This window comes from Equus asinus, chromosome 9, assembly GCF_041296235.1.
Source record: "Equus asinus isolate D_3611 breed Donkey chromosome 9, EquAss-T2T_v2, whole genome shotgun sequence".
NCBI lineage: Eukaryota > Metazoa > Chordata > Mammalia > Perissodactyla > Equidae > Equus > Equus asinus.
Window position 1 is genome coordinate 92703469 of NC_091798.1, and position 27399 is coordinate 92730867.

Consider the following 27399-nt stretch of genomic DNA (forward strand, 5'->3'; position numbering starts at 1 on the left):
TTCTTTCTTCTTCTTAAAAGTTCTTTTGGCTATGTTTCCAGGAGTAGTATTTATAGGTAACACAGTCATATTTTATCACTTTTTATATGTATGTACTGCTTTTTATAAAGTACAGACTGTGTGTTCTAATTTTAGGATCTCTCTCTAAATCCTGATTCTTTTACTAGTTTTTAATTAAAAATGAAGAACATATTACACTATTCTGTGTATTCTTTATGTACTTGGCACTGTGATAACTTTGGCCAGTAACTTGTTTCTAGACTAGTACAGCTACTTGTCATCCTTTCTCATAGTGATATTAGAGACTTACTGAGATCATGTATGAAATGTGTAAAATCAAATGTACTATAGAATAAAATGTAAGACATGCTTTTCGAAGACAAGAATTGATGTGTTTTCTTCACCAAATACTAGGCAGGGCAATCACAGAGAGCACTGATTTCTGCAAAGAACAGTTACTTAAGACAACAGCAAAATCAAAGAATAGTATCTATATAGTATAATATATATACCATTCTACAGAGTATTTTTTTTTTCTGAGTATACCAAGGAGACAGTGTTTAACTTGGCATTTTAGTTAGGATTGCATTTGTTGGAGGCAGCAGTCTTGACGTGGTGTGGCAGCTCCATCATGTCATCATGGTCCCAGGTTCCTATCTCTTGGCTCTGGCATACTTACTACATGGATTTCATTCTCATGGTTTCAAGATGACAGTTTTCATTCTCATTGTCAGCTCATGGTTACAGCTCATAGTTACATGACCCCACACTTAAATCCTCCTTTCGGGCAGGAATAAGAAAAAAAGTACAAATGGCAAAAGGCAAAGTGATCGCTGAGTTTGTCCTTGTTTATCAGAAAAATAAAAGCTTTCTTGGAACCCATACCGAATAATCTTCTGCTTCCATCCCATTGGTCAAAATACTCATACAGCTACCCCAGCTGCAAGAGGATCCTGAGAGGCAAATCATTTCAGTCGGACCCATTGCCACTCTGAACAAAATGGGGTCCGTCAGAGAAAAGGGAAGAATGGATATTGACCAGGCACTTTGCAGTATCTGCCCTGGGTGTAAATACGTATGTAATTTTTCATTAGTAACGTGAAAAATACCATGTGTTATTTCTCTCAGGCTGAACTTACGAAATACTCTGCCCATAACCTTCCACCTCACCTTAGACCAATCCGAACCGGAGGAAAGCAATGCAACTGGCTTCTCAAACCTGTTTTCCTCTTGTTTTTCAAGTTCTTTTTTTTCAGTGCCTGCTATCTCTTAGGAATTTGAAATCTGCACACAGTAGGAGCATTTGACAAAGAAAACCTCATCAAGATACTGCTTTTTGTCCTGAAAGCACTCCTGTGACATATTTTATACACCAGGGGGAGAAAGCAAGCATTGCAGGACGTGTAGTCCCTTCTCCTCTTCCAGTGCGAGTGGGAAAGATTGCCTTCTCGCTCCCCCGTTGCCCTGACTGATGTTATTAGCTAACTAGTCAGTTAATTGCATGATATTTTAGATTTAGAAGTCCCTGGATTACCTCAGTCATTAAAACCTTCTCACTGTGATTTTATGAATTTAAAACAGATATATTGTGTATATTGGATCCTAATTCTACCCTTTTGAGTCTAATGGAAAGTCAAAGATGGTGACGAATCTTTCTGAGGAAATGTTTCTTCCATTCACTAAAGAAATCTAAATAAAACTTATAATTGTGCTCTGGAACCTGAAAATAACTTAGAGAGCAATTACCCTTAAAAGACGTGAAAAGAAAAATGTGCTTTTCAAAAACTAACAGATTATAAAACTCTGCTTTATATTATGTCAGAACAAGTCTTACAAGTTTTCTTTCTAAGGGTTTAATTTCCTCTTCATGTTCAGGAAAATACTCCTAGATCTAAGAAATCATTTAAGCACGAAGGTATTGGGTATTCAAAAGCACTGGGTATGTTTTAGGGCTTCAAAACCAAAATCAAATCAGATGGCACAGGATTTTGTGCACGGCAAAGGTGGTATAGAATACTGGTTAAGGGAGTGTGCTCTTGAGCCAAACTGGTGGGATTGTTAGCTTTGTGACCATGGAAATTACTGAGCTCTCTGGGTGCCTCAATCTCCTCTTAGGTAAACTGAGGATAACATTAGTACCTCGAAGGATGGTTATGAAGATTAAAAGTGTTCATTTCCACAAAGAAGTTAATAGAGTGCCTGGCAACTTGTTAGCAGTCAAAAACATTAGACATGATTTTAGCCATCAGGAATTCCTCTCTTCCAGTGCAATTTAAGGACTCTTTTCTGGGTCATTTGTATCAACAATCTCCAAAATGCAATGTCATGGCAAGCTTCTCTTACCTAAGATGATTCCACTTCCCTTTAAACATACACAGATCTTCCTCAACTTATGATAGGGTTACTTCCCAATAAACCCATCATAAGTTGAAAATATTAAGTAGAAAATGCATTTAATAACCTAAGCTACCAAACATGATAGCTTAGCCTAGCCTACCTTAACTGTGATACATGTGCTCAGAACACTTACACTAGCCTACAGTTGGGCAAAATTATCTAACACAAAACCAATTTTATAATAAAGTGTTGACTATCTCACGTAATTGATTGAATACTGTACTGAAGGTGAAAACAGAGTGGTGGATGGGTACAGAATGGTTCTAAGTGTGCTGGTTGTTCACTTTCACGATGACGTGGCTACCTGGGAGCTGCAGCTCTCTGCCCAGCATCGCCAGAGAGAACCGTAGCGTGTGTCACTAGCCTGGGAAAAGATCAAAGTTCAAAATGTGAAGTATTTTGAATAGTACTGAATCTATCGCTTTTGCACCATTGTAAAGTTGAAAAATCATTGTCGAACCATTTTAAGTTGGGGACCATCCGTACTAAAGATGCAATGAGAACTCTTAACCCGTTTACTTCTGCTTGTAACATAAAATAATAACGAAAGCAAGCATATGCAACAACAAAAACCAAAGCGATAATCCTTTCACTCTCTACAAAGTTTTTAGACAAAAGCCTTCAAAATACTTTGGTAGCGATTTACAGCATTTGTTAATCTGACACAGACTCATTTTTTAGTTCTCTGCCCACTAAGATCTCACGGATCCTCAGAGAACGAGTAAACACATAAGCAAGATTTAATGTATCTCAGCCAAAGACGGAAGGAAATGGTGACTTTTTTCTTAAAACATTCAAAGATGCATCACATTGCAAGGAGAGAAAAGACCACGTTCACGGACACGCCTCATGTAGGTAGGAGACGGCACTTCTTCAGGAGGTCTCAGCAGATAGGATTTTTGCCACAGGAAGAGAGCTGGTTGTAGCTGCCTGGATGGGGGCAATGGACCCTCTCTTTTGTGGGGCTGGGTGGGTCTACTTATGACTCCCACCAGGATGGCCAGACATATGGGAGACAGGCCTCCCAGGCACAAGTACTCACCAATTGAAAATAATAGCTAAAAGCCAATCACAGTCAAGCATTTCAAACATTATAAACAAGTCACATTGGCTAGCTTTACACTAAGCCCTCAGGCTTCAGCACCTGTAGGGTCTGATAGCCGAAAAAAGAACATCTACCCAAAGCGCCAAGTGTTGGGGATTACCCTGGGGACTCTGACTTACATACAGCTCTAGAAACATAAATTCAAAAGTTATATTACTTCATTCATTCATTCAAGGTTGGCTGTGGACAGAACTCAACTATTCAAAACTGCTGCTCAAATCTAGTTCATTGCTAAATTCTAACAATGGTAAATGTTTGATGTACAACATTCAAGCTTTCTGCTAATTAAATATTACAAATTAAACAGACGTGAAATTAATTGTAATCAGCAATTCGAGGCAGAAAAGTTTGACTAAAAAAAACGGAGTCAAATATATCACAAGTATTCTTTAAAGTATTTACTAATCTCATCGATCATTAGCAAATTCGTGAAAGGTGACAGCTAAATATTTCCGAGGAATGAAAGAAGCAATTTCAAATTTACAATGCCACAGCTCTTGGATGATGAGTTTATTTTCCAAAGTTTATGTATAAAAGGACGTCTTAAAATTACTTAAATGCAATACTGTTCCTGAATGCATTTATTAAACCACGGCATACATTACTTTTAAGAAATCTACCATGCTCTAAATACATGAGAGCCTATCTTCCGTGGGGGGCAATCAGCCGGAGGGCCCCGGGCGCTAGGGCGGAGGAGGTGAGTGGGGCGGGGACCGGGAGGCAGGGAGGGCGGAGCCGCGGCCCGGGGTCCGGGTCAGTTTGCGTGTGCTGGGCTCGAAAGAGGAAAGGTCGGCGCCGGGGGTGCCTTGTTATCTCAACATGGAAGCGCTGCCTCCCGGGCTCATCCAGATTGTGCACGGAGCTCCCGACTTCCCTTGCCGTTGCATCCTCCTAGGTGGCAGGGGCTGTAGGAGGGTCCTCGCCCGCGCCCTCCGCGTCCCCGCCCCCAGGCCGGGATGGCCTCGCCCACGCTGGGTGAAGTCCCGGAGGCCCGCCCCGCGAGGGGGAGGACTCCGCGGGGGTGGGCGCACGCGAGTCTGCGAATGTCGATATTAAAGGAATACGCAAATTCGGCGGCGTGGTCCCCGCAGCTCGCCCGCACCTATTTTTAATATCTAAGCCAAGGTCACTCTTTAATCCCGGGCCCCGGCCTCAGCCGGCCGGCGCCGCGACGGACGGGGCGCGGGAGGCGAGGCGGGGCCATACCTGCGGGCCGCCTGACGCCCGCCGGGGAGGCGGCGGCGTCCCCGCGCCGAGGAGGGGCCGCGCGGGCGGGCGGGGGGATTCGCTGGGGGCGCGGCCGCCGAGGCCGAGGCGCTGCGGCGCGAGTGCGTCACGCCGCGGAGGGCGCGGGGGGCTGCGGCCGACCAGCCCGCGGAGCCGGCGTCCGGGCGAGGCGAGCGCACCCGCCCGAAGGCGCGAGGGCGGCCCGGAGCGCCCGCGGCTCCATTCATTCCGCGGCCCCGCCTCTCTCCCGGGCTCCCGGGCGCGTCCGAGGTGAGTGCGCCGCGGGCCGGGGCCGCCCGCTCCCCGCCGCCCGGCCCCGCGCCCCGGCGACGCCCGCGGCCACGGCCGGCGCAGGCCCACGCGGGCCAACGGGCCCGGGGCGCGCGTCCAGCGGCGGCGGCCGGTCCGGAGCGCGGGGGGCGCGCCCCAGGTGCGCCGGCCTCCGCTCCGCGCCACCATTTTGTGTGAGGGAATGCCTGTGTCCGCCTCCTCCCCGGCCCCCGGGCCCCCAGCGCGCGCCGGTCGACCCTCCCCGGGCCCCCCGAGCGCGCCGGCCCACCCTCCCCGGCCCCCGGGCCCCCCGCGCGCGCCGGCCCACCCTCCCCGGCCCCCGGGCCCCCCGCGCGCGCCGGCCCACCCTCCCCGGGCCTCCCGCGCGCGCCGGCCCACCCTCCCCGGGTCCCCCGAGCGCGCCGGCCCACCCTCCCCGGGCCCCGGGCCCCGGGCCCCGGGCCCCCCGCGCGCGCCGGCCCACCCTCCCCGGCCCCCGGGCCCCCCGCGCGCGCCGGCCCACCCTCCCCGGCCCCCGGGCCTCCCGCGCGCGCTGGCCGGGGGCGGCGCAGAGCGGGCTGGCTCGGTGTGGAACTCCGGCGTTCGGCTCGGGGTCACCGCGTAGGTGGCCTCCGGAAATGCGCTGCCCACCTCCCTCCCCTTGAACGGCTCCTGGACTAGGTGTCGCACGGGTTCCCTTCTAGAAGGCAGGTCATTGCAGTTTCGTTCTCATTCTTCGCTGTCCATGATGCGATCTGTCGAGGCCTGTGCCCCGGGAGATGGTGGGGGAAGCAGCGGCTGGATTACGTTGACTCCCATCATTGTCCTTTGGGAGAAACGATGAGGCCTCTCGCTGGCTTCTCGGCTTTTGGAAATTGGTTTGGGTCTCTTCTCAGGAGTAGGTTCTAAGATAACCACCTGATGCGGGCCCCCTGTGCGCTTCGGGATATCCTTTCAAAACCTGAATTAAAATGGTCGCGGGTGAGGATTTTTGAGGGGCTTCTGGCGGGAGGGACAGCTTGTTAAAAGACCCCCGAAGGAAAAGTTGTAATGGTGATTCAGAACTGTTACACAGATTTGTCATTTTCCAGGTTCCTGAGAATTCGGTAATTCTTGTTTTAATTTGTCTGCTCGCAGATGTACTTAAGTACCTCGTGGATTATACCCGTGCCGTTTGTGTTTTGTTACTGCATCACAGACAGGGATTAAAATCTGGGATGGTGGTTGTTGCGTAATACACACATTCGGGCCCTGGAGGGAATTCACCAAAATGGATCTGGGTTTGATGTGCCGTATATCATCCCTTTGGTTTATTTTTTGCACAAAAGGTGGACAGGCTATCTTTACAACTGTGTCTTGTTTTCCTCATACAAGAGGAAATATTTTTAGTGACTAATACGGACAAGACTAAGGTTTTTTTTTTTTTTTTACGTTTACCTTTTTTGGTGGGGCGGGGGAGTGCACACGGGAATGCAATGGCTGAGGAACCTGGGAAAGGTCCATTTGTGATGAGACTTCCAGACAAAGATAAAACACCACAGTCTTGCACGGAAAGCTTGTAGCTGTTGTAGTGGACTGGTCTGAATTGATGAGGAGGACTGGTTTAGGGAAATTAAAAATAACTTATGTGAGTAGCAACACTGGCCTGCTGTGTGAGTAATTATAACCTAGGATGTTTACCTGTGGATTTTAGGTTCTGACAAGTTCCGGATTAGACTGACCTTTGAAATAATATTTGAATCTTTACAGGTAGTATCATTTCTCTAGAAAAGGTACAGCATATTATCAAACCAAGGGCTTAACTTTTGATTTGGAGAAAACAAGATATCTTATAACTCGATGCTTTAGGGCGTCAAATTTCAGTGTCACCTGTCTATTGCATTACTCTAAACTTTTTTTCTGATTAGTTAAGACTTTTCCACTGATTCTGTCTACAAACAAGTGATTCCATATCATGTGCCGTTCCCAGCAGGTTTTCATGCCTTTCGGTAATGACATATCCTATGGGGAGAATTATGGCAGTGAGAGGGCCCAGGGACACCCAGAGATGTCTTGTTTTGGAGAACTTGAGTAAGCCAAGGTTGCCTGTTAGGGCTTGCAGGTGTCCTGAGCGGCACTCTCGCAGTCCACAGGCATTCAGCTTGTTCCTTCCATCAAGTTCAGCGCTGAGTGAAACATAAGTCTTACACCTTTGCGTTGATCCTGCTAGTACACACGTCAGAGAGTTTCGCTGAATTGGTACTACTGTATTTAATTGAGTTTTGGAGTGATTTTGGTGTGCTTTTCATCTTTAACGTAGCTGGAGATTTTGAGCATTATTTTACCAATGGTTGAGAAATGGAAAAAAAATCTCAAATATTTTCTCCATTAGTTTCTACCTAGCACTTTTTAAGCCTTACGTGTGTTATGTTCAGTCATCTGTCTAAAAATTCAAAAAGAGGGGCTGGCCCGGTGGCGCAGCAGTTAAGTTCGCACGTTCCACTTCTCTGCTGCCTGGGGTTCGCCGGTTCGGATCCCAGGTGCGGACATGGCACTGCTTGGCAAGCCATGCTGTGGTGGGCGTCCCACATATAAAGTAGAGGAAGATGGGCACGGATGTTAGCCCAGGGCCAGGCTTCCTCAGCAAAAAGAGGAGGACTGGCAGTAATTAGCTCAGGGCTAATCTTCCTCAAAAAAAAAAAAGCCAAAAGATTTACTTTTTAAAGGTAATTAAGAGTATGAGAGGATTGAGTATTCAGGCAGAGGTTTGAAAAATAATCTATCAAGGATTCCGTAGAAAGGATTGTTGGTTGGTAGGAAGTTCCACAAAACCTCCGTGCTTTTTCCCATTTCTAAGATTTTTATGAGTCTAAATTGAAAAAAGGAATTGCATGATTATTGTGTTTAGGCTGATTTTCTCTTCACACACCATTAGGCTTCTGATCCACGGTGTATTTAACCCTGAAATTAAAGTTCTAGATTTTGACATGCTTCATTGGTAGTAAGGGAATTTCACAATTCTTTCCAACAACAACAAAATTAGTCAAGGTTGAATTTATTAAGGAAAAGGTGTGATGACTTAAAAATAATCAGGGAAAAGCTCATAATTTACTAAAGACATCACAAAATAATTATTACACTCATTGAATTGTAGAGCTCGAATTTGAGACCGTATATCTGCACCATAGGAGGGACCTACTCATCTAGCCAGTCTCTTCTTTGGGCCACAAAGTTTGTGACTTAGCACGTAAGTTTTTTTTTTTTTTGGAAAGAATATCCTTTTAGTTACTGCCTGCTCCAGTGAGATGTTTTAGGTTACAGCAAAGGTAGCTTTCATTCAACAAACACTGTGTCTGTGGTATGTGTGGGGCACAAAAACAAACAGACTCCACCCTCATGGAGTTTATAGTTTAGCGAAGTGTTGTGGATTTAAATGTTAAAGATTCCTTAAAATCTAAATGCACAGAGGTTTTTTCCAAAATTAATTGAGAACACATCAATTTGGTAAATTGCGTTTTTTAAAAAAGTGCCAGATGTCGTGGGGTGAGCCCTGCATTTCTGGGTTGTGCAGAGGCAAGGGTTCAGTTGTTGAAAGAAACTGAGGAAGGAGAGCACCCAAGGAGTAGAACTGGGAGGGAGTGCTGTCCGAGGAAGCAGAGGAACTTTTCAGTGGCAGAAGGTGGTCAGTTGGGTCTGGTCTGTCATGTGGTCAGGAGGGGTGAGAATGAAAATAATCCATTGGGAGTTGAGAGGTTATTAAGAGGAGTAATAACAGTATAAGGGGAGAAGCCAGTTTACGCATAAATAGGAATGGAGAAAAAGTCAACTTGACTTTTGTTATCAGTGATTGATAAAGTAACAAACTGTACTAATAAGGGATTTTATAGTCTAAAATCTTTTACACGTGTATACCAGTGCTTTCAAATTTGCATCAGCCCCTGATACACCTGATGAACTTATTCTGATTCTTAAATTAACAGTAGTTATTACTCAGAGGCAGTATAACACCACAATTTAAGCTAAAAGACATAGGTTTGAATCTTGGTTTTGCTGTTTTTGGCTGCCTGCCTCTTTGTGTGTGTGTGTGAGGAAGATCAGTCGTGAGCTAACTACTGCCAATCGTCTTCTTTTTGCTGAGGAAGGCTGGCCCTGGGCTAACATCCATGCCCATCTTCCTCTATTTTATACGTTGGGTGCCTTCCACAGCATGGCTTTTGCCAAGTGGTGCCATGTCCACTCCCAGGATCTGAACTGGTAAACCCCGGGCTGCCGGGGATCTGAACGTGCGCACTTAACTGCTGCGCCACCGGGCCGGCCCCCATGGCTGCCTGACTTTTGTTAAGATATTTAATCTCTCTGGGCCCCACTTTCCTCATCTGTGAAAGAGTAGTTACAACAGAGCCTGTCTCAAAATGTCATTGGCAGAGTTAAATGTGAAGTATTGTTGTCATCGTCAATGAAACTGGGCTAGTCTTTAGTGTCCAGTTCAGTGCTCCTGTCTTTCTCTCCCTTTTATTACCCTCTCCCCACACCCACCCCATGTACAACTCTTTGTTGAGGTACGTTTCAAAGCAATAATTTACTTTTTCATTGTTAAAATTGTGATTCATTTACCAGTTGTCAGTCAGATGTTTGCTCTGCAGGAGATAAAGTGTAAGCACGAGTTGAGTTGGTAAAGTTCTAGTTAAAAATTAAGAATATCTTCAGTTTTGTTAGTTTGTGTGTTAGTGTAGGGGGAATCAATGTTCAGTTTTTCGAAAAACTGAAACAATTCATATAGTCCCCTTTATAGCTTCTATAGATGCCAGGCTGAGAGCCTGTCTTCTAATTTTAGATATGGTCTTGTTTTCTATTAATTATTTATGCTCATGAATGGAAAATATAGCTAAATTTAGCAAAAAACAACCACGTGTTAGAAGTCTTGATATTTGGCTTTGGAATACAATGCATCTAAAATCACTTGAAATTAATTTCAAGGCTGAGGAGATTTATTGATAACATTTTCTAAACCATGAAAAAAGAAATTGAAGTGATTCTGAATAAATTTTATTTGGAGAATACTAACTTTTTGTATCTGAGTAGCTTTTCAGAATGGCAAAAAAGGGCATAGTCTTATTTTATAAAGTGATCCATGTGGTTTGACAGTTTCATACGAAAATAACCGCTCAGCTGAGGTCTGTGGGCTCCTGCCCTCCGTCACATCTCCGATCCCGGCTCTGATGGAGACGAGGGAAGTTCTGGTGCCTGTACTTACAGCGGGGCAGAGAGAGGTTCTCCAGTCTTGAGTTGGAACATACCAGCTGCAACTAACGGGACTCTTTGACCAGCTAGTTGCCTGGTCTCTGCTTTCACGCGGTGTAATTCATCTGAGGGTAGAATTTATAGTTGGGAAGGCCCGTTTCTTTTACTGTTTAGAGATATGCAGAATAAGTTTTCAAATGCATGCTGGTACTTCACGGATTTGAAGGGGAACTTGGCTGCCTCCCTTCCCCTCCCTGATTTCTCCCCATTCCTGTTCTTCATCTGCTCTCTCATGGTTTCCAGATCCTTTGCCACCCTGGTTGTTCTCCATTGGAGGCACTCCAGTTTTTCGGTGTGATTTTTCTGAAAATGTGGTCGTCGGAAGGGAGTAAAAACCTGTGGGCGCGGCTGAGCTCGGGGAGGGTGGCGCCCTCTGGGTCTGGACAGTCTGCACCCAGTCGTGAGGGCCTGTGTGGGGTTATTTTGCCGTAACTTGAAGAACACTTGCTCCTGGTTCGTGCTGAATCTAGTATCTTCCAAATTTCAAGGTCTTACTTGTCTCTGTCCTTCAGCAACGGATGATAAAACCGCTAATGCAGCTTAGTGAGTTTGATTTTTTTCCACTGCTCTACTTTGCAGTAACTTGTTAAATATTTGGTAGGCATTTTACTTTGTCAGTTTTTATGTTTCCCTTCTACTTTTTAACTTTAAAGCAATTGGGTTTGTATTTGTTGTGTAGTAACCATTTAAAAACTCTGAAGGAGATGGATCGTAGTGACAGACGGGCACCTGAAGTCTGAAGAGAAGATATGGCAGGGTTTAAACTCTGACTCCTAGGGACATGTATAGCCACATACGCCATGGGTTATCTTGGCCTTTTGTCTTGATGTGGGAACCTGGCCTCCAGGTTAGATGGAGAGGGACCGCCTAGCTGTGTGACCTTGGGCAACTCACCTAACCCCTCCACACCTGAGGCTCCCCATGGGGAGAATGTGTAAGAACACCTGCCTCCTGGGGTCATTTTGGGGAATAAATGAGATAATAGGTGTAGAATGTTGAGCACAATACCCGGTGCCAGTAAGCAAGCAAGAAGCAGTTCTGTTGTCACATCAGAAAACACATTCTCAGTTTTAAAAAATTATAAATGAGTTTTTGACCATCCCACCGCTTTGAAAATTAAAACCTTTTTTCTATATGCTTTCTCCATGTATTCAAGTGTAGACACTTAAGTTATTAGTTATAAGGGGCATCAGAGGACCGTTGACCCATCTCTGGTTTTTCTATGTTGGGAAAAAATGGACTATGCTGCCCTGGAGTTCTCAGCCTGGTAGGATAGACAGAAAAAAAATAAATCACATTGTCATGTGATAAGTATATTAAAAGAAGCATGCACAAGGTACTTACCCTAAGAGTGTCTCAGCTTGTCTCCCTTCAGTTCTGCCTATTAATCCATCCTACACACAGCTGCCAGATGAATTGTCTTAAAGCATAACCTTGAGGTCTGTTTCCTGCTGCAGATCTTTAAATTGCGTCCTCCTGTGTACCAAATAAAGGCAAACCCTGTAGTCTGGTATTCTTGGCCTTTTATCTTTCGTCCTCAGCTTATTTTCCTAGCGTTCCTACCACTCCTTCTCTTTATATATCTGACTTCTCTTGGTAAATCCAGCTCCTTGCTGTTCTCAGCACGCTTTCTGGCTTCCCTTTAGCATGTTCGTCTCCTTAGAGGGCCTTCCCTTCCATGTCTGGTGCTCAAAGACCATCTCTTGCTTTTGCTTTAGTAGCAGAACTCTCCTCCTGTTCGTATTCCTCCTCGTAGAAACCAGTGTGTGCTTCCTTTACACAGAGTTTGGTCCAGTCATTCATGTGTTCGTTTACTTGGCAAATATGTACTGAAGTCAGCTAGGAAGGCTCCTGCTATCTTGCATCTCTTCCCCCTGCCCCTGGGCCTGCTGCAGGTGAGAGGTAAGAAAGCAATTGTCCTTAATCTGGGTAAGCAGACCCACCTGAGTTTGCAAGCGGGTTGCAGGGGCCACAGCTCCAAGTGCAGAGTTGGAGAAGCCAGGAAGGGAAGGCGGGATGGTTAGCCTGGGCTCAGAAGCTGCTGTTTTTCCAAGTTGGTATGATACTCTGCAGGCAGTGGCAACCCTTGGTGACATTTCTTAGTTCCGTAGTGAAAATAGTAGGGAATGGGTGGAATGGTGGTGATCGTGACTCAGCAGAATATTTCATGAATGCCAGAATTAAGTGCCAGGTTTTGTTTTTGCTCTTCTTTTGAGCTAGATGTATTTTGTTTAAAATGAAAACGTCAGTCGTCTTTGTGGTTCTAAATGAGACAGACCTCTGATATTTTGTGTTAAAGATAGCTGCAACAATGTGTATATTGTTTAGGCTCCTGTCTTTAAAAATCACCGGAGTCCTTGAGGTTTGCTATGTCAGCCTCCTGTTAACTTTAATAAAGCCCTATAAAGTCAGATCTGTTATACGGTAGAGAAGCCAGGTAAAACAGTTAAGAATTTTAGGTTGTCTGATGTTGAAGTGGAGGACAAAATTTTATGGTGTGTTCATTTAAATAGTTGCTGTTTTGTCTCTCCTGAATTTTGTAAGCTGCTGTGAGGTTATAAGCAGTATTCAATAATCTGGGTCATGGAGTTCTAGAGTAGCTGTGCTCTAGAGGCAGACGCATTCTTTCCTCAGTACAATGTGTAGTTGGTCAAGTGGAAGCTTCAGTTACAAGCGCATTTCTGTTTCTTTCTTTCAGATGTCACGTATTAATTTATTATTAGGCTTTTGCATGTGTATCTGAGGAGTGTACGTGGCTCTCTCTCCTGCTCGAAGTGGATCGATAGGAAGATAAGGATTTAGCCTCTATTCCCGGGTGTGGTCATTTAGTATTTATTTTGTGTTGACTCATTTTTGCTTATGAGTCTCGTTTCAGCCGTAAGAATCCTGTTTTGCCTCCCCAAGGTAGAACTTCCCCCAAATCACATTTTTTCTCTCTGGAGTTCGGATGCCAGCATGTAACCTAAATGTCACCAGTCAGGCGCGTCCAAGAGAGACTGCGCTGCCCAGTGAGCAGTGGAGGAGTGTGGCTCTGTGTGGACTCCCTTCCCCCCCCCGCCCCCGTCTCCTCCCTTGGGGCTGCCTCCCTCCCTCACCAGGAATAACTCCTGTTAATACAATGCATGCTCTTCCGGATCATTTTCTGTACAAATGTATAAATATTTACCATTTTTCATAAATGTTTTTTAAAAATGATATGCAAGTAGGTTTTTTATAAAACCAATTGAGCATTTTTGATGTTTAGTTCTTCCTGTTTTGTGAATTGTCTGTTCATGCATTTGCTGATTTATTTGCATCTTAGTTTAAAAAACCATTGTGTTTGTAGTAAGGATCATAACTCTTGTGGGTCATATAGATTGTAGTTTGCCTCTGAGTTTTTTGTTTTTAGATGTAAAAATTTTAATATATATTCAAAGTTACTATTTTTACCCTTGCAGTTTATTTCTTCCTCAGAGACCCTTGCCCTCTGTTCAGTTATTTCGCCTGTGGTCACACAGCTGGTGATCCTGGTGGTTTGGCCCGAGAGCGCAGTCCCTTAACCGGTCTCTGCATGTTCTGCCCTTCCAGGGCCCGAGATCCTATCCCATAGACTGGATTTGCTTTTGAAGCCCTTAAACACGCCAGATACCCAGTAGCTTCATGTTTAAATGATTTCTTAGATTTAGGACTGTTTTCCTGGACGTGAAGAGGGAATTAAACCCTTAGTTAGAAAGAAAACTTAAGACTTGTGATATATGTAAGCAACCCTGAGCTGTCTGAGGGCTCCTAAGATGCTGTGCTTTCAGACACAGCATGGTGATGGGAAGACTGGGCACTGGGGCCAGATTGCCTGGCTCAGGTACTGGCTCTGCCGCCTCTGTCGTGTGTGCCCTTGAACGAGTGACTTGCTGCTGTGTGTCTTAGTTTCCTCGTCTGACAAGGGACGATCATTAAGTTACCCACTTCATGGGTTTGTGATGAGAACTGCATCGGAATACATGTGAAGGATTTTGAAGAGAACCAGGCACATAGTCCACTGTTGGCTTAGTGATTATTACTTCAAGATAATTTTGCTTCCTACTTGAAATAAAAAGAGGCCACAAATATGAAACCCTTTTAACTTCCTGCTCCTTTTCCCATAAACTTATAGGCAGACCTCACCCATACATAACCAAACCTTTTTCCTTTCCCAAAGGGCGGAAACGGATTTCTGAGCCGTGTTGAGCTGCCTGAGGTCGATGGTTGTAGAATGCCGTTCAGTGGTTTTGTTTCTGTCATGCTCAGAAACTCGGCTCCAAGACTGGAGAAGGCTTCGTCTAGGACTTGGGGCCTTGTGTAGGGCAGGAGGGATAGAAGGAGAGAAGGTGAGGCGAAGAGGTCAGTTGAGCTGGTGTCGTGCAGGGGCTAGGCTAGTGAGGGAAGGAAGGGATGTTGGGGAGAACAGGGAACAGTCAAGAGAAGAATCATAGTAAGGTTCAGAAACAGGCTTTTTGTGTAAAAGGTTGAGAGCATTGCCGATTGTGTTGCCTGGATACCTAACCTATTTTTGGTGTTGGGAAACAGCAGAGGTAGGATCAGGACTTGGTTTGGTTGAAATAATTATCTTTTTCTCTAAGAATTCTTTCAGCTCAAAAATTTCCATGTTTTCTTTTGATCTTCCCCTCCACCTGAAATCCCCCAATCATAGCAATAACCTATAAGAATCTTGAAATAATTTAGGAACTGAACTTATAAAATATGTTCCTCCCTTTTAAGAATATAGTTGACAGCCATTAATTAACATTAAATAGGGAAGAAATCACAATAATAGGAATTTGCTTTCCCTTTTTCATATTTTCCTTTCTTTGTAGAGCGTTCATTCTTTCAAATAGTTATATAGTTTTTTTTAAGAAAAAGGGGTGAAATTATTAGAAGATGGATATAAAGTAGCTGATGGGCATTTTAGACCTCTTATGTAAGAGATCTGAGTATTGTGTTTTACACATGCCAGCCAGGATTAATGAGCATACCATTTGCTTAATTTATAAATTAATTTGGACACTTTTTACACTTCATTGTCCATTCTGCGTAAATTTTTTGATGAGTTAGTTCGCTTAAGGCGACATTAAGCTTTCTCATTCATGTAGAATCTAGTTAGGTCTTTTGGTTTATTTCATGGGCAGAGTATAAAGTACTTGACGAATTTGATCTGACAGCTTTACAGTTATGTAACGCAGAACAGAAGCTTAAAAACAACAAAGAAGAGGGAGAAGCGAGTGATTTATCATAGCGACTTATATTTCTCTCCAGAACATTACCACCCTTCTCTTGCCTCTCTGAACTGTAGCTGAATGACCATAAGGCTAGTAATTTACTCAGTCTTAAGTTAACCAGTATCTTTTTTTTAATTAACAATTATAAACATTTAGAGGTGAAAAGCTCCTTAGGATTATTGTGTCCAGGTGCATCACATTGCTAATGAGAATACAGAAGCCTAGAGAAGGTACGTATCTTGCCGAGGGTCACAGAGCTAGTTAGTGGCAGAGCTGATCCAGGAGCCAAGGTCAGAGAGTTCCAGTTCCAGAGCTCTTTCTGGTGTGGTATGTTGGTATGTGAATAGAGTATTTAATAACAAGATAATTATTACACTCTTTTACAAAAGGAAATTTCATATAACCATGACAAATACTGGGATATTTGGTTTTGCATATTGAGTAGAAATACTTATATTGGAAAGCATATTTGGCTGTGTGGATTCGTATTCTTCTAGTCCCACTAGTGGTATGACGTTGGTCACATCTTTTAATTTCCAAAGCTCCGTCTCTTCCTCCGCAGAGTGGAGCTCATAGAAGGACCTCCTTGTATGTTACGTGCAGCAGTCTCTTCAGTCTGGCATGTGGTCACGTCTGTGTGAATGTGACGTGCTGCTGTTACTGATTGAGGATAATTTCTAGTTCCTTCATCTTCTTCACATACTAACAGGTGATTATTTAGCCAATAAAACTGAGCATTGAGAGTGACCAGTAATGAAAGTAATGGATTTAAGGATGGATTTGCAAACAGATGTTTTGGAAGGGCTATGTGTGTGTCTGGGCCTTTGGAATTAGGGAAATATTTTCTAATTTTTTTTTTGTATTGAAAACTATGCTATAGTTGTTTTTAAACTGTATTCAGAAATTACAGCCTCTAACTAAGTGAAGTTTTTCCCACAAGTAATGCTCTTTATGCAAATTTCCGAGTAGGTAAATTGTAGAACTTTGGAAAACAGGATTGTTTCATTTTGTGTGTGTGTACAGAATTATATATATAGAGAATAATCTTTGAATAATAATAAAAATAAGCCTAGAATTGATTATTTTTCTATTTAAAAACTTGAATCCAAAAACGTTTCTGAAAGAAGGATAATGAATTTCTGTTTTTACACTTTAATTGACATAGTCGTGTTCCACCTGCCTTTGGTCTGCAGTGGTGTTGTCCCAGGTAAGCAATCCCAGACGTGCACAGCAGTGTTTTCTAAAGTGCTGACGTACTACGAGTGCTTTGGGAGATGTTTTAAATTTGTGTTCAGGTGAACATTTAAATTATGATAGTTAGAAATTTTAATGCTGATTAGGAAAATTTGTAATCCAATATACCAAATTTGTGGTTTCATAGGTTTTGTAGTTTAGGGTGAATAAAATGTTTGTGAAAAAGTAAGTTTGAGGTTCTGATACATGCTCCAGCAGGGTGAACCTGGACATGGGCCAGATGCAAAAGGCCGCTTATGGTAGGATTCCACGCACCGGGCTCCTGCAGTAGGGGAACTTTTAGAGACAGAAAGTGGAATGGTGGCTGCCAGAGGCTGAGGGGAAGAGGCAGTGGGGAATTACTGTTTAATGGTGCCTAGTTTCTATTTGGGATGATGAAAAGTTCTGGAAATGGAGAGTGGGGATGGTTGTGCAACAGTGTGAATGTACTTACTGCCACTGAATTGTAAACGTAGAAGTGATTAAAATGGTAAATACTGCATGTGTATTTTACCAAATTAAAAAAAGGAGGGGAGGAAATGGGATCAGAGGTCTGCGTGTATTTTTTTAAAAGTGAATTGAGAAAAATATTAATTAAGTAGTGTTATAGGCATTTGACATACTGGAAAAATTATCCCTTGTTTTGGTAGGTAATATTCAAGAGAGTGTTTTGAGTTGGTTTAAGGGAAACACTATGATACTAATTCTTCTTGAGCTTCGTCTGGTCAATGGTGTGATATGTTAAATGTCTCTTAATGTTTTACTTGGATGCAAAGCTGGGGTCTTGTCTGTAAGAGAGGAACAAGCTAATATAGTCTCTTAGCTAGGGTCCTAATTGTCCCCCTTTCCTCCACTATTGACCATTTGTTTCCTGTTGTTAGTTTTGTATAAAATTTCAATCTTCATTAGATTGTTATATCTGATTATAAATCATAATGTTGTATTTCCTTAATTTGCTTTTACATACTCACTTTGTTAGAGAGAGATTTGCCCAAACTAACAATGAGCTTCCTTAGCAATAGAGCTACTGTTTTATGTTCTTTTTCTAACTATAACATCTTATTTACATAAGCTCCTGGTTGATCTCTCTTGAAATTCATAGGGTTTTTTGCCCTCCTTTTTATAAGCTGACTGGAAAACCTGTGGCATTGCTTTCATAAGCAGTTTCACAAATTTTTCTTGCTTTCTCCTTTTATTTAGACATTTGCATTTACTAACAGATGGGGTGAATTTGTGAGTTATATTTCTAGGCTTTGATTTAAAAAATTAAAAAATCAATTTGATTAAAAAAACGTATACGTAATTGTATAAACTTAGGTTCCCAATCATATGTACACCAAGTTTTAAAGTCCTTAGGGCCAAGATTTCAGATTATGGTAAAAAGTAAGTTCCTCTCATTATCATAGTATCTTCAAAATTCAGAAAAATATACTTAATATACTTATCTGTTACTATATGTGTCTGTCCTGTCTTTTATGTCTTCATCTCATATTTCCATTAGATTTTCAGTTCCTTGCCTACTGACACTTTGTTGTGGTAAAATGGGTTTTAAGGTCACTTAAGAGAAAAGTAACTTTTGTTGTCTCAGTTGCTTTTCTTCTGTCTTTCCTTTTATAATTTTTTTTAATTGAAACTGAAGAGGTTATTGACACATATAGCAGTTGGGCTCTGCAGTTTTTATTTTGGGTAAATATGAAATAGGGAACTTTTAAAAGGTAATCTATACTAGCTTTATTTATACCTCCTTTAAGGACTAGTAGCTCAGTATTTGACATAGATTATAAGTTTATTTTTTTTTTTAACTTTTTGTCATGAAAATTTTCAAGAGTACACAAATCAGCATCCTCTCCACAGTGCCTCTGATTATTTCTCTTGTTTATTTTAATTCACATTAGTTTCTACTCTTTTCTTTCTTTCTTTTTTTTGGGGGGGGAGGGGAAGATTAGCCCTGAGCTAACATCCGCCACCAATCCTCCTCTTTTTGCTGAGGAAGGTTGGCCCTGAGCTAACATCGGTGCCCATTTTCCTCCACTTTATATGTGGGACATCTGCCATAGTATGGCTTGGTAAGCGGCACATAGGTCTGCACCCGGGATCGGAACCAGCCGAGCCCGCAACCTAAAAACCACTATGCCATTGGGCCAGCCTCTCCACTCTTTTCTTTAAACTCCATGACATTATTTATCGAAGAAACTGAGTTATTCTAAATTTGGCTGACTGCATGCTTAAGGTGTCATTTCACATGTCTGTCTAATGGCTTGGTTAGATTTGGGTCCAGTTTTCTTGTTGCAGCATATCAGGATGTGTATGTTTGCTTGTCTTACTTTTAGTAAGGTTGATTAGTATGACTATACAGATCGACAAATGAGTGCATATATCCACCAAAAAACTCACGTAGGAATGCTCAGAGCTGCCCAAATGCCCATCAGCAGTAGAATGGGTCAATAAATTGTATTTGTATAGATGGAATACTACACAGCAATAAAAAGGAACAAATTAACTGATAGGTGCCACACTTATGTTTCTCACAGAAATAGTGTTGAGTGAAAAAAGTTGATACAATAGAGGGCATACTGTATGATTTCAGAGACAAGAAATTCAAAAATGGGCAAAACTCATATCTCACTTAAATGTGTTGTAGGACAGACCAATGAAACAATACTACCTAGTGAAAAGTCCTTCTTTTCCCGCGCTGATTGAAGTAGCTCCTTAATCATATACTCAATTTTCATAAGCATTGGGCTGTATTTCTATATCTTGTTCCATCGATCTGTCTGTTCATATGCCAGTATCACAGTGTTTTAGTTATAGAAGTTTTATACCATATTTCAGTATCTGACAGGGCACCTTCTCCAATCATTGCTGTACCTTTTCAGGATTTTTCTAGCTGTTCTTGCTTATTTATTCTTTCATATTAACTTTATAATCAGCTTGTCTTGCTTCGGGAGAAAAAAAACCTCTAAAGGTATTTTCATAGGATTGCATTAAATTAGTAGGTTATTTTAGGGAGAACTGCTACCTTTATGTGTTTTTTATTGGTAGTGTTAAATTTAAGCCTGTTTTTGCTGTTTTATGGGGTCTTTTCTATTTTTACTTCATTTTTTCCATTCGTTATTTCTTCTTACTGATTATTGTTGTACATATGAGGGCTTGATTTCTGTTTATAGTGTTATATCTTACAATTTTACATTTTACTATTGTCTGGAATGGTTTTTCCATTGATTCACTCAGGTTTTTCAATTAAATATATTATTGGCAAATTGAGGTAGAGACAGTCTCCCCTGAACCCTGGCGCCCATCCCCAGCTGTTATGCCTCTGATTGCTTTCTCGTGTCTCATTTCGCTGGCAGGTGCCTATGTAATGTTATATGGTAGTGGGGTCCTTATTGTTCTTTAGAGGGAAAGTCTTTCGTGTTTCCCCATTAAAGTGCTGGGTTTTTTTTTTTAACAGCTATATATATGAGAGCTGTAATTTACATACTGTAACATTTACCCACTGCAGCTGTACAAGCCGATGATTTCTATTTAGTAAATTTATAGGGCTGTGCAACTGTCACCACAATCCAATTGTAGGGCATTTCTGTCATTCCAAAAAGTTCCCTTGTGTCCTTCTGCAGGGACTTTTATGTTGACAGATGTATGAGGATATATTTATATGCATGTGTGTTTGAATATGTCTATCCCATACCTGTGTAAATATATTTATTCTTATCATTTAGGGAATTATCCATTAATTCCTGTTTTACTGCTTGTTTTTAATACAAACAAATAATGTTTGAAAGTGTTCTTTTTGACATATGTTGTTAAATGAGCAGGCTTAGATTGTAGTCTGTTGTGGCACCGTGGAAAAGAAGTCTGCTTACAGTAAAATGCTGCTGTGTTATAATAAAAGGCTTTTCACATGGGTGAAGGAAGACAGCGTTCCATCTTCTGAAACACTTTGTCCCCTGTCGTTCGTTAGAGGATGGCCTTCCCTGTGGACGTGCTGGATACTTGCAGTCACGAGGACCTGGAAAATTCCGCTGAGGATTACATGTCCGATCTCAGGTGTGGGGACCCTGAGAACCCTGAGTGCTTCTCTCTTCTCAATGTTACGGTAAGGCGTTCTGCAGTGGTTTTTATCAGTCTTTTCAGTTGAGTTTATACATGAAATCGGTATCATTTAATTTTTTTATCATGTTAAAATGTTAATCACGTTTGAAATTTTTATGAGAAGACTCTTCGGTAAAATGGATGAATGTTGGTTATACAGCAGCATGGTCAAGGGTTAAAAAGACAGACTCTATGCGTTATTGCTTATATTTGTCGTGCCTTGAAAATTATATGTAAGTAGTTTACTGGTTTTGCTAAGACTGGTTACTGTATTTGTTACTTCAATTAAAGTTATGTTAGATTTGGAATTTGTGATTTTTGAAATTTTGATTATTTTTTTTTTTGCTGAGAAAGATTCGCCCTGAGCTAACGTCTGCTGCCACTCTTTTTTTGCTTGAGGAAGACTAGTCCTGAGCTGACATCTGTGCCAGTCTTCCCGTGCTTTGCATGTGAGATGCCACCACAGCGTAACTAGTGAGTTGAGTAGGTCCATGCCTGGGATCCACACCTGTGAACTCGGGCTGCCGAAGCACAGCGTGAAACCTTAATCACTGAGCTGTGGGGCCGGGCCCTCAGAATTTTTTTAATAATAAAAAAAAAAATTAGCAAAACACATTTTTGTGTCATGAATCTTCCTTTTTCTAAAATATTAAAATCAAAATTTCTAATTAGTAAGCTGTGATATGTTGTGATAGAAAGATCATTAACCTTGAATCATTAGAATAGCACTGTGAACTTGATGGTAGGCAAATTCTGTAACCTCTCTAGGCCTCAGATTTTTCTTCTGGAAAATGATCTCGATTTAAAGGATTCTTTAAAGTCTCCTCCAGTACCAATATTTTATAATTCTCTGAAGTGTAATACTGTCTGTAATTGGGGAATTAGTGTTAGATTCATGAAGGTAGAAAAATTTTAAAGTATGTATCTCGCTGGAAAAATAAATTGACCTATCGGGTGTCTTTTTCTAGAAAATGGACTTTACCCCCTCTAGTAGTCCAAATGACAGATGATAAAATATAGTTGCTTTTACTGAGTGATTGACCGTATCTTGCTTTTTTAAAAAAATTTTTTTAAGGCTTTGTGATGAGGAAGAGTGGCCCTGAGCTAACATCTGTTGCCAATCTTCCTCTTTTTTTTCCTTCTCTCCAAAGCCCCCCGGTACATAGTTGTGTATTTTTAGTTGTGGGTCATTCTAGTTGTGGCATGTGGGATGCCGCCTCATTGTGGCTTGATGAATGGTGCCCATGTCCGCACCCAGGATCCGAACCAGGGAAACCCTGGGCCGCCAAAGCGGAGAGCACGAACTTAACCACTCGGCCACAGGGCCGGCCCCTTGTGCTTTTGTTTTTATTCAGACGCGTGGCTAGAGCACAGTAATATTTATCAAAACAAACTTCCGTTTCTCCCCCAAAATAATAAAATTCCTGCAAAAGGAAAGTCTATTTCTTCTACCCTTTTTTTTTTTTTTGAGACGAGAAAGATCCATGAAATGAAGTGATGTATTGGCACTGATGGAGAAGTTTCGTATTTTGTAGATGCAGGGTGTTTTTGTCCTGTATTTTCTTAACAGACTTCACTAATTTTTAACCAATTGTCGTTTCAGATCCCTATTAGCCTGTCAAATGTAGGCTTTGTACCTCTTTATGGTGGAGATCAGACCCAGAAAATTCTTGCTCTTTTTGCACCTGAGGACTCGCTCACAGGTCTCTTTTTTGCTTGATCTTTGTAAACTGAGGAATTTTTCTCCGAACAATTAGAAATTTATTAAAAGCTACATGAAGGAATTTTAAAAAAGAAAACGTGTTTCAAACTGTAAATTTAGGAAAATGTAATTCTCAGTTTCTTATAATTAAATGTTTAATGAGTGAAATAAAATAAAGATGATATAAATGGGGCCGTGTTGTATTATAAAGAACAAGTGTATTTAAGGGAATCTATGCAAACCTTACCAAATAGTGATATTGTATACTTGACTTCAGTGTTAATGCTCATATATTCTGTTTCAGCTGTGGCGCTTTACCTTGCTGATCAGTGGTGGGCTATTGATGATATTGTGAAAACATCTGTCCCTTCTAGGGAGGGGCTTAAGCAGGTAACAAGATTCTGTGCTTTTAACAGTGTTTCTTACGAGGCCATTTCACAATGTGTTTCCCATAAATAGTGATGGTGTTTGAAGTTATTGAGCTCTTCTCCATTTTAGTATAAGCAGGTTACATTAAACCCTTAGAGTTTCACTCTTATGATGAAGCTGGCACTAGATTGGGCTTCCTCAATTTTATGTGGTCCTAAGAGTCTCTGAGAATTGGGTGAGGAAGAATGACTGCCTCCGGGTTAGTTGAGCTTTCGTTGTCTGTGTAACCCAGCTTCTCATTTTCCTGTCAGGTAGAGAGAAGGCTGGTCCTCAGTGTGGGTGCTGGGTTCCCTGTCTCCGGGAGAGACTGATCAGGAACCTGCTGATAGTAGGGCCATTTTGGGTGTTCTGTTTGGTGTTCTCGCAGTGGAGTGGAAGGGGGGTCCTTGATAGCATTCTGCCAAACTTTATCCTTTTTTCTGTCCCGGTCACCATTTTATCAGTTATTTAGGGGAAGACACAGATGGCATCCTTATCAATTCTGCATGCCACAGTGCTGAACGGGAGAGCTAATCTGAAAGGCAGAATTGAGAAATAAAGAGAAGGATCTACCATGATGGAAATCAACAGAGAGAAATGTAGAGTAGTACCCACAGGTTCAGAAACCTAACTGCCCGTGTGCACCAGGAAGACCCAGCTGAGACAGCAGCCCGTGTAAGAAGGCTGGGCTTTAGTTAATGAGAAGTAAGATCAAGGTCAGCAAAGGAGCTGTAAAAACCCTTCCGTTCATAGAGAAAAGCCCGTTGTCTTAGTATCTTCAGTGTTCACGTCTGTCATACCTGCGTGGCCAACGTGAAGAGAGATGTTAGGGATCTGAAGCCTTCCGAGGGAGAGGATGGAGTGGTGAGAGCACCCAGAGCTGCGTGAGCTTAGTCTTTTCCCATAGGGCTTCCTGCGTTTAGCTCCGGTGTGGGATTCAGAGGGACAGTCTTCTAGTGCCGTAGGCTGTGTGGCTCCGGATTATCACAGGAGAGTCTTTGGGAAACAGGGTTTAGCTCAGCATGAGCAAGAATTTTGTGCTGGTCAGAGGAAAGAGTGGGTTGCTTTGTAAGCTAGTGAGCTGTGTCATTTGGCATCGAGATCCCCTGCCAGGGATGTTTTTGAGAGTAGTGTGTGTGTTGCATGCTCTTTCTCTCCACTCACCCAATTAAAGAGCACTCTTGTTTCTCTTTAAGGAGACTTGAAGGAAAATAGACTTTATGGATAGGAGTCTTATTTTTAGCAGTGAAAGATCCTATGGGGAAAACCCTGCTGTTTGATGTCAGAGTTGGTGAGGGTCCCTGTGGCCGTGCCCTGTGTGTAGGATGTGAGGTTCAGTTTCCACTCTGTGATTGCCCCAAATGTGTTTTCACCAGACTTCCCTGGGGCCACTGTCATCGTTCACCTGGCCTGGCAGAGGGGTGGGGGAGTGGGAGAGGCAAGTGTTCCTTAGAATCAGACAACAAGGACACGACAGTTAAATGAATGTTTACCTGGAGAAGATGAGGCAGATTCCTTTCCCGAGAGCATAATTATGGCTTTGCTCATCAAATGAGGTCGTTGTTCTGAAAGTCTTCAGGGGCTAACGTGAGACGTTTTTCTCCTTTTTAAAAAATGTTTGGGCTGGAATGGGGTGAAAGAGTTGAAGCAGTAGTGGTGGTAGGGGAGCAGTTGGGGGCGGGAGCCCCTGGATCTGGGCAGCTGGAAGCGGAAAGAAAACACCGAGTGCTAAAGAGGAGGTGCTGGGGACTGGGCGTTGGGAGCCCGTTTTGCCTGTTCCAGAATTTTCTGAGAGGCAGTGTTCCTCGCCTGATACGTGTCTATAGAAATGGATTGGTTTGGTGTGGATGATGAGTCTCATCTCTGTGATGATACAATGTTTTACCCATCATTTTGAATGTCCTCAAAGTGCTTTGAATGCCAGTATGAGGAGTGGAGGCAGGAAGCATCTTCGAATTGATGCATGTTATAACCGTTGTGCCTGGTGTCTGACTCTCTTTGTAGGTGAGAACTCTTGGGGAGAGAGTGGTTCTATATGTTCTGAATCGAATTATTTATAGAAAACAGGAAATGGAGAGAAATGAGATCCCATTCCTGTGTCATAGCAGTACTGATTATGCTAAGATTCTGTGGAAGAAAGGAGAGGCCATTGGGTTTTATTCAGTTAAGCCTACAGGTGAGTCTTTAAAAGTTATTCAAACAATATATTATGGAAACCTCCTTTTTAGACCCAAACTGTATCAATATCCCTTTAAATTAATCTCTAGAGTGCACATTGAGGTGATTTTACTCAGTATTTCTTGGGAGTACTTTGATTCTACCGTTCTGCATAAGTGAGCATTGTTAGGAAAGTCTTTTGAGGAAAAAAAAAGTAAAAGTCAACATTTGACAGAGGGGAAGATTTCTCCACGTGTGTGAGAAGAGAGTTGTATGTTGACCCTCAGATCTGTCCGTCTTCTCGCCCTCCGTCCTCCTCCCTTCATTTAAAGGTGCTTGTTTCCTATGATTCCTGCTGTTCTCACTTTTACTGCCTCCTTTTAAAACCCCCGTCTACCTGTGGACCAAATGCACAGCCTTTTCCAGCCTGAATCAGCCGGACATATTAAAGGCAATGTTGCTAATTACCATGAAAACAGAGCACTTGAATATGTTTAGAGAACCCGGACAGCTTTGAAACTGTTAATCTTCTAAGTTTGGATTCCTGATCCTAAGACCCAGCCATACCGACTTCCTAAAAGGATGTGAGCCTCCCTGGCTTTCCCTGTTTTCCTGTTCGTTCAGCTCCCCAGAGCTCCGGGAGCCAGAAAGGTCTAAGCTGCTTCCTCCATGTGCGTGTACCCCTCACTGTTAACACCGTAGCAGGGTCAGCCTCCTTCTGCACCTTGACAGAAGACCTTTCGCAGAGAACACTCACCTTATTTTTTCTGTCCTTTTTGCATTTCAAACCTTCGAAATTTAACTCTTCTGGTCAAATCCAGTTTAAAGATCCTACCAGGTTCACGGCTGATGGGGAGCACAGTTGTGACTGAGCCTTGATCACATAAGTAGTGTACACTTGTGGTGAGAATTAGCTCAGATGGTCAGTAAAAGGAAGGTCACTTTTTCTCAAGAATCAGAAACTGTGTGCTCTATAGTTTAAAATGGTTTGCTGTTTAGTAAATACTTCGATCCTCCTCTAATATGCTATTTTATTCTTGTATAAGTTTGAAATAGAACCGATAATTTATGTAACTTCAGAAAGCTATCATTATACAGAGGCAGAACGATAGTGTTTGGTAAAGGAAGCTTAGTGCTGCGTTGCATAAAGGCATCACGTTGTTGAATTTACAGTGTTTTTAGTTTGGAGCTGGGACGTGGATTAATTGCGTTCTGCTTTATGTTAAACACGACAATTCCTATGGGGACGAGAGGCTTTTGGCTTCTAACACGGGCTCCAGGGCAGTCTCCTACCTGAAACTCGCTCATAGGCGTTTGGAGCACATACTGATTGATGCTGTTAGAGCTTGTGTTAGATGAAAGGCACATGGTTAAGGGACACAGCATTCCGCTTTTAGTATTCCAGGAGCGTGCTCCTCTTCGTTACATGTACATCTGGGGCCTCTCCTCTCCTCTCGAACCTGGCCTCCACTTTTGCTTGTTCTGGTAGTTAACTCAATTTTACATCCTCCAGCTTCCAATGCAACTTGTCAGCCACTTTTAGCACTTCCAGACTTCTCCACTAACTGCCTTACATCCTCACTGTTTGTTTGAGTTCTTTCCCACTTTAACCTCTGACTCTCGTCTACCAATAACAGTGGAATTAGGTGTGCTTATACTAGCCTTTGAATCCAGAACAATTTAATTCCATCTGGAAGTATTTTTTTCTACAGAAGAAACTCAAAGTATTTTGGAAAATTGTCCAAAACAAATACTAAAACACTTAGTGATGGAAGTATTCCTAATACACATATTAGGAAAAAACTGGACCAGAAGCAAGAAGATAAAATCTTTGTAAACAAATTTTTAGTCGAGTGAAAACCTTATATCACTTATTATTTATAATCTTTTAATTAGATAGCAAATCAGTATATGGGGATCTTAGTTGGGACATCAAAATAGACTTGATATATGAAAGGAGACTGTTGATGAGGTCAAGTGCTATTACAGTGCAATGAAGTTCAAGAAACTGTGTGAGTTCTTTTTTCCTGAAATAAAGAGATCACTTTGAGGGACTTAAGGTTTGTTTGTTTTTTGGGCGGGTAGGTGTCAGATTATTAAAATAGTTTTTTTACAATAGATCGTTGTGTGATGTTGGGCGCACAACTCTAAGGGAGCTCACAGAATTGAGTAACATGACTGTAACAAAAGATTTTCTGGTTATTAAGCACTTTTATCTATAAAAAAATTGAAATAGTATTAATGCTGAACCTTGTCTCATTCTGGTAGTAAGTAATATTCATTCATGGACTCATAAA

The 27399-nt window shown here is 42.2% G+C and overlaps 1 protein-coding gene across 18 annotated transcripts in view; it reads left to right on the forward strand.

Moving 5' to 3' along the window:
• Positions 1-4263: 4263 nt before the first annotated feature.
• The window catches only part of FAM169A (family with sequence similarity 169 member A), a 61531-nt gene continuing 38395 nt past the window's right edge, over positions 4264-27399 (forward strand). Inside the window, exons 1-5 of one of the 18 annotated variants that reach the window (XM_070517936.1) lie at positions 4264-4397; positions 20705-20839; positions 22439-22538; positions 22842-22927; positions 24950-25121. In XM_070517936.1, coding sequence (XP_070374037.1) covers positions 20708-20839; positions 22439-22538; positions 22842-22927; positions 24950-25121 — 490 coding nt within the window. In that variant the 5' untranslated portion in view covers positions 4264-4397; positions 20705-20707. Of the gene's footprint in view, positions 4398-4495; positions 4628-4778; positions 5000-5566; positions 5711-5779; positions 5981-12040; positions 12182-16199; positions 16220-20704; positions 20840-22438; positions 22539-22841; positions 22928-24949; positions 25122-27399 lie in introns of those variants that run through there. The other 17 variants (XM_014830073.3, XM_070517938.1, XM_044778010.2 and 14 more) reach the window with 17 other exon arrangements.